Source organism: Varanus komodoensis, unplaced genomic scaffold (assembly GCF_004798865.1).
Source record: "Varanus komodoensis strain SLA01 unplaced genomic scaffold, ASM479886v1 scaffold2, whole genome shotgun sequence".
NCBI lineage: Eukaryota > Metazoa > Chordata > Lepidosauria > Squamata > Varanidae > Varanus > Varanus komodoensis.
Window position 1 is genome coordinate 51,974,769 of NW_025335568.1, and position 7,829 is coordinate 51,982,597.

At 44.0% G+C, this 7,829-nt stretch overlaps 1 protein-coding gene across 1 annotated transcript in view; it reads left to right on the top strand.

Annotated features, from left to right (window-relative positions):
- Positions 1 to 7,481, top strand: part of KCNH1 (potassium voltage-gated channel subfamily H member 1) — a 274,699-nt gene extending 267,218 nt beyond the window's left edge. The window contains exon 11 of the mRNA XM_044428808.1: positions 6,642 to 7,481. Within this exon, the coding sequence (XP_044284743.1) occupies positions 6,642 to 7,481 (840 nt within the window). The remainder of the gene's footprint in view (positions 1 to 6,641) is intronic.
- Positions 7,482 to 7,829: the final 348 nt, after the last annotated feature.

Below are 7,829 nucleotides of genomic sequence, written 5' to 3' on the forward strand. Positions count from 1 at the left end.
TCTATATATTCTGTATATAGTAATAAAATGCAGATGAGCTATGGGAATGGAGGTTGATGACGCTGGCACTAATGGGAGTTTTAGGAGGTCATAAGCTCACCCTTTCAATACTAGTAACATAAAATGTGAAAAGAGAGAACCTTTTGGAATGCAACAGACGTGCTGTGCATTGCACGGCATTGCAGTCAAAATATACAGAGTGTCATATTTGTCTGAATATAAAAGATACCAGAGCACATCTCAGAAAAGGTTATCATAACATTTGGAAAAGGACTGAGGGATTCAAGCACCTTTGCTAAGAGGAAAGATTAAAGCACTGGAGTGATTCTGGTTAGAAATAAAGCATAAAAAGCAACATGATATAAGTTTATGGAATTAAGAATGGTGTGGTGGGGAGGGGCAGAAAGAGCAATATCTTCCTCTCTCATAATATAAAAAATAGGATTGCCCAGAGAAAGGGAACAACAGCATGTTCCGACAGTGGCTTGGTCCCTGAACATCATAGTTCTGTGGGTGGGCTTGAGGCACGCAATTTACATTTCGCTTCTCACTCATACTGTAACCATTCCATGTGTCTACATTTTGGATGTGTTACAGCAAACACTTTGCCAACCTGAGGGAGGGAGGGAAGAGGAGAGAGAGAGTCTGAGCATTTTCAGTTTTTACATTTTAAACTTTCTGCAATCATAGATAGCATTTTCATTAAAATGAGGCTTACTTGTGGTGTCCTGGTGCTATGCACATTTACATGGCAATAAGCTTTGTTCTCTTGTAGAAAAGGATAGCATATTTTTAAAGTTAAAAGAAGAAGAATGCATATCTCTAATGGTATATATGCCTAGCTATGCTTTGGAAAAGGGAAAGGGGAAGGGGAAAGGGAAAGACTGTATCTGCCCACATGAGCTCCAGAATACTTCTGTTAGGCAATTTGCTGCCACTGCTTCACATGCCAATCTTTGGGTTCATGTGCCCCCTCCCCCAGCAGGTTGCAGGGCACTGGACTTAAGTCCCAAGGTCAGAGCCTAATAGCACCAGCAGGTTCAGAACAAAAGAATGTTATTTTCACACAGTGGATAATCAGTATTTGGACTTCCATAAATTCCATTTTTAAAAGTTATTCACTTCCACAAAAAAGTGACAGTGCATCAGCAAGTTTTACTTTCTAAAAGTGTTCAATACAGGGGGGAATTGGTTGAACATGTCTCCACCCTCACCCCAAATGCTCTTCAATTCAGAAGCAGAAGGCTTCGGTACACAAGATGCAGCAGAGGCAAATGAACAGCAGCTGGGATCTGGTGCTTTCATCCTCTGCTTAGTTTCCAAAGACAATTGGCTCATGACTGCTGGAAACAGGGTGCCAAACTGGCCAGCTGTTATACAGCAGGACCCCCATATCTGCCTGGATCGGGTCCAAACCCCCCAGTGGATGCCTGAAACCACAGATAATAGCAAACACTATACAGTATACCGCATAATAGCAAGTGGGTGCCCATAGAGAGTAACAGCAGTCAGCAACAGGCAAGTGGGTGCCTGCGGGCGGCAAGCAGCAAGCTACAAAATAAAGTCAGATAAACTATATGCTCAAAATAAACTCAATAAACTGTATACATTTCTTTGCCCCAATTTCACTCATTCTTACCTCAGCACTTTAAGACTTACTTTGGCACTGTACTGCACTTTATGACTTCTCTTTCTGGCAGAGGTCAACTGCAGTTAACTGAAAGCGTGGTAACCGAGCCAGTGGATACAGGAGTTCTGTTGCACTTTTACAGCAATAAATCCCTGTACAGGTGACTGCTGAAGCAGGCACTAAAAGTGCTGATAGTTCTCTTGAGAAGTTGGCCCTGGCCTGTTGGGAATGAAAGAGGCAGCTATTCTTGGCCTGCTTCCCAGGGCCAGGGTGGCACCAACTCTGGGAAGGGATGAGGACCGGAGGGCTGGGAAATGAGGAGTGTGACCATAGGGATGACAGAGGAGAGGGAGGTTATCTCAAGGCCACTGTCTCCAGGTGTTCAGGCAGACCTTGGAACAGACAGGGTTTGGAAGTGCAGGGAGGTGACATGGGAGAGGAGCAAGAGGAGCTTGGTTTGGTCCCTGACCCCAGGACATGGCACTGGGAGAGGAGGCCTGTGTAGATCTAGGAGGCTAGCCCTTTTCCAGAGGGGCTCAGCCAGAGGGGTGGAGCCCAGGGTTTCTGAAACGGGGGTGGGGTTGGAAGTAGTTTCTAGTTTCTGGACTCTTCTTTTGCTGCCTGTTAGCTTGCTGGCTGTGCATTGGAAATAAAATGCTTTTATGAAAAAGGACTGTCCTTTGAAAGCAAGAAGGAGGGAATCGAACTCACAACCTGTCCTTACACCAGAGGGACAGTCGTGGCTTTACATTTTGCAGGAACATTAACACAAGTCTGAAATGAGCACCCTGCCACATCCCCACTGAAGGAATCTTCCTGAGAAAAAGAGAGCTACAGCTGTCTGAGATCAAGATCACCCCGTATCAGCCAATGTCAGAAGACCAGGAGGGCTGGGCCCTTGTGGGAGAAAAGCTGTGCAACCTCCTGGCCCTCAGACCAGTACTCAGTTACAAAAGAACCCTTTCAAGAGATAGCTCCTCATCCACAGGACTCTTGCCAGAGAGGCTGAGCCCTGGGTGGAGCTCAGGGGGCTCTGGAGATAAAAGCCTTCAGTTTAAGCCTAGGTAATACACTTCTGTCTTTCAGCTTTAGTGCCTTGTTCCTTGTTTTGTTTCCTCGCTCTGTTTCTATGTTTCTATAGATAGGCCGGACATGCACATGGTGGGCATGTCGTGAGCAGAGCCAGCTAATGCCGGAAGTCAGACTAGATGGCTGGAAGGCCCCTTCTGACTCCCTCTGTTTCTATGTTTTCTGGACCTTGTCTTGTGATTGACCATCCATGTTACAGACCCTTGGACTTCTGCTTGGCTCTGCTTCTGAACTGCATATGCTTGGAGTTTTTGCTTATATCTTGACTGCTCCTGCATTAGCTTGATCTGAAACCTAGACAGAAGCCATTGCACTTGAACATTTGCCTGGTTTTGACCTTGCCTTTTGGATGGCCCCATAATTTCTCCTAAAGAAAGTTTGATTCAGCCAAGGCAGAATTGCCTTTTGCTAAAAGTTTCATCATTCTCTATCATCTTGTCTTCTGTTCCCTTAAATGACATTATAGTCATCCCTTGGTGTCCATTAAATATGTCAGATCTCCCCAGATTACTTATGCTAATTCTCTCCTTTCTTTTCAAACCACCTTTTCTATGAAGGTGTTGGCTTAACCCTCACCACTTACTGAAATGAACTGAACACATATTCTTTCCTCTCTCCTCTCCATGTTGAATTTTAAACTGTAAACTCCTCAAGGGCCCCTCCTTTTGCATTCTGCAGACTGCAATGTGCATTGATTGATTGATGGAAGCAATACCACAGAGGGGACACAGCTCTAAATCTCAGTTAAAACAGTGAATGGAGATCATTCTGCATTAAAGATAGAACATGTGTCTTTTTCAAAAAGTGCACACCTTTCTCCCATTCACTAAACTGGGGAAGTATGCTTTCTTTGTTTGTTTGAAAAACATTCATTTCAAAGTGCCCCATTATGTAACAGGATCAGAAATTCAGGAATTTGCAAACATTTCTTAAAACAAAGTACAAATGCATTCCTGCTTACATTCATGTTTGGTATTGTAAGTGGGACACGTTCTCATGATTTGCAGAGAAGAATGAAACTGCCATACATCGCTATTTCCTCCATATGGGCAATGCCTGTGATAGCGATATCTGTGCAGGTCAGTGTTTGCAGTAGCATCCAATAGACTGAAACAAGCTAAGTTGCAGTGAAGGACTTCTATTAGTTCCTATGGGATTAAGTCATGATGAACATTAGCTCAACTGAAGTCATTTTGTAGACAAATAGTTACACTAGAGGGATGTAGGCTTTATTCTTCCTGTGTGTGGATGGAAATGAATGCTTCCAGATACCTCTTGAATATGAAGCCTCAGCCTGCTATCTCTCCAGAATCCACAATGTATCTTATGCCATTGCCATTTTACATGTGGTATCCTTGTTGATATGTGAAAACAAGAGCATGTGAAAATGAAATGTCTCTAATTTCCCATTTGGCAAGCTTTTGTATTATTTTCTGACAGCCAAGCTCCACACTTCTCTGAAGAGCAGAAATTAACAAAGCTATTTGTTTGCGTGCTTGCCCAGAGTTGAAGAGAATATCAAGTAGATTTAGCATCACTGAGGGAAGCATAACATCTTATTATTGTGTGTGTGTTCTAGAACTGTCTTAATATAGATGCCTCTTTGACATCTGGGTGGATATTTATTTGCTTGCTTCGCCTGTTTGTTTGTTTGTTTGTTTGTTTTTAATTAACAATTATAAGGTGAAGTGTTTTTCCTACTGAATTACTAGTATTTTATTAGATGGTCTTACAGAAAACCAGTTGTCCTAATCCCACTGAGACTTTGAGGTTTAGGGGAATGTTTATTCAGTGCCTGCCTGGCAAAGACTGGTGTTATCATCTCCTGATCTGAGCTGGTCTTATAGGGGGCTTGTCTCAACGCTACTAGCTTGATAAATGTGCTTCTTTTGCTCAGGTGTGATGCGGTCTTGGAAGGAAGTTCAGCAATTGATATTATGGGGAGGCAAAAAAGCATCAGACTAAGGCTCTTAATAGTAGAGAGAGTGGGTAGATGGGAAGGGCCAGAAGTCCCTGGCCATGTGTAAAGCAGGAGGGTTGGAACAGAAGCTGCCCAGTACAGTCTGGGGTCTGAGATACATGGAGAGATCAGCCATATGTTTTTAAAAGTCTGTTTCCCATGGTGAAGCTTCCCATTCTGGAGGCAGCCTGTGGAAGTGCTGACCACACACAACAGCCAGGTCACAGAGCATGTTCCATGCTAATGCTGGTCACAGTTAGGAAAGCGTGGTTCCTGTAAGAGAGGCAGTCCAGGTGAACTGCATCATTGGCCTTGCAGGCCCTACTCCATATTGGTGGTGAAGAACCTGGCCAGAGAAGCTTGACGGGAATGAGGAACCCATGAGGCCTGGATTGATGAGCCTGTGTGCAGTGATGGATGAGCCTAAACATGTCACTTCTTCAAGCATAGCCCAGCTAGGGCCAACACAATATCCAAACACTAATTTCTGCCTATCTCTAACTTCCCCCACCTAATGCAGGGCCATTCTCATCTCTGTCCATGTGCTTAATAGTGATTATGACTTAATGCTGGAGGTGAATGGTTCTACTCAGCACTGTTTATGCCTCATCTCGAGTATTTTACCCAGTTCTGGGTACTACAGTTTAAGAAAGATGTAGACAAACTAGGAAAGGTTCAGAAGAGGGCAACAAAGATGATGCCGGTACTAGAAACAAGGTCTTATGAGGGAAGACTGGAAGAATTGGGCATGTTTACCCTTGAGAACACTGTGAGGGAATATGTTGGCACTCTTCAACTACTTGAAAGGTTTTCACACAGTGGAGAGGCAGAATCTCTTCTTGATCATCACAGAGCACATGACATGAAATACTGGGCTCAAGTTACAGAAGGCCAGATTCTAGCTGAACATCAGGGGAAAATTCCTGACTTTTCGCACAATACAACAACAAATCAGCTATCATCAGGAAAAGTATCCTCAATGTCAGATAATACAACAGTGGAACCAGCTTCCTAAAGAGGTGGTGGGCATTCCCACACTAGAGATATCAAAACCAAACCAAACCAAAACTGGACAGCCATCTGAGTGGGATGGTGTAAATTGGTGTCCTGCAACAGCAGGGGGTTGGACCCAATGGCCTTCATGGCCCCTTCCAACTCTACTATTCTATGATTCTAGGAGATGATAGGTTCTTCTTCACCGGAAGCACAGTTCTGTCTGTGAGGGATGGTTTAATTTAGAGTCCTGTACTGAGCAGTGGCCTGGACCTGATGGCTCCTTCCAACTCTACTATTCTGTGTGTTTTTGATTCTACTAGTTTTTATCCATCATAATTAAAGAGGATGTGGATCTGTTTGTCAGCCCCCTAGCACCAAGATTGTGAAACCCAGACTCCTCAAACCAGACGTGAGTACTAAAGGGGTCTGCTCTAGGGCAATTTTGTTTTTAAAACACATTCATTTTAATACATGTGTCTGCATAGTTGAAGCCTGCCATAACACCTTCAGCACTAGGGGAAGAAATCCCTAACCAGCACATAGCCTTGCAAGCCATACATGCACTCAGATGGGGTAGGTACAACATGTCCAACGCTGATGCTTCTTAAGTTTGCTTGAAGGCTTTGCTGTATCAGACTATGCGCTATTCCAGTCCATGTGATGCTGGGTCCATTTGCTAGTCTGTTCCATAAATGAAAAGATATCAGGCACTGCAAGTGCAATATGTTTATGTAGAGAGAGTATATTATATTATAATACTGTGCTCATGACTGTACTGTTTATTCTTCACATGTGGAAAGTCTGAGTAATATAAAGATTCTACTTTGATCCAAATATTAACCAGCTGAGATGACACAGTTATAATGTGAATAATGGAGCACACAGATCATCACTTCAAATGAGAGGAATGGGTTTTATTTTATTGTATCATTTTGTAACCCTTAGTGTGATGTTTCCTTTCTGCAGATTGTATTCCGGAAGATCAGTGACGTCAAAAGAGAGGAAGAAGAGAGGATGAAACGGAAGAACGAAGCACCTTTAGTTCTGCCACCTGACCACCCGGTGCGTCGGCTTTTTCAAAGATTTAGGCAGCAGAAGGAGGCCCGGTTAGCAGCAGAAAGAGGCAGAGATGACTTAGATGTTGAGAAAGGCAACGTTTTGGGAGACCATCCTTCACGCACGGTCGTTAAAGCCAGCATTGTGACTGTCAGGGAAAGCCCTGCAACGCCCATCGCCTATCAGTCTGCTTCAACGTCTGGAGCATCTGACCAGGCCAGACTGCAAGCCCCTGCCTCAGACTACCCAGCCGGGAAAGCGGCTGGGGATTATCCCAAGCGTAAAGGCTGGGCAAAATTCAAGGATGCCTGTGCGAAGGGAGAAGACTGGAACAAAGTTTCCAAAGCAGAGTCCATGGAAACGCTGCCGGAGAGGACGAAAGCGGCAGGAGAGGCCACCCTGAAGAAGACAGACTCTTGCGACAGCGGCATCACCAAAAGTGACCTGCGCTTGGACAATGTGGGTGAGACGAGAAGCCCTCAGGACCGAAGTCCCGTCCTAGCAGAGGTCAAGCATTCCTTCTACCCTATCCCTGAACAGACTCTTCAGGCCACCATGCTGGAAGTGAAACACGAGCTGAAAGAGGACATCAAAGCTTTAAACACAAAAATGACCAATATAGAAAAACAGCTTGCTGAGATACTAAGGATATTAGCCTCGAGAAGAAGCTCTCAGACCCCACAGGAGCTGTATGAAATATCAAGACCCCAGTCTCCAGAATCAGAAAAAGACATCTTTGGAGCAAGCTGAGGAGGTTCTTTAAACAGAGGTTAACCGATTAGCCCCACAAACACCATCAGACACCTTCCTAACATTTTTAAATGAAACATTTTATCTTTTCTTGATTAACACCACTTGAGGTTCCAGCCTGTTAACCATGCCCCCTCTCTCTAAATGGTACAATAACAAGAGTTGCAACCTCATGTCAAGATGGCAGCTGACTCGGAAGTCTTTTTTGACAGCAAGGGTACAGTTTATAATGTTTTCCTACTTCATTAGTGCATCTTTTTTTCCATTCAACATGATTTTTAAAAAATCCATTCATAGAAAACTGAAGTCCAGATGTTAGACCCAGTTCATATACTAACCTGGCTTGTG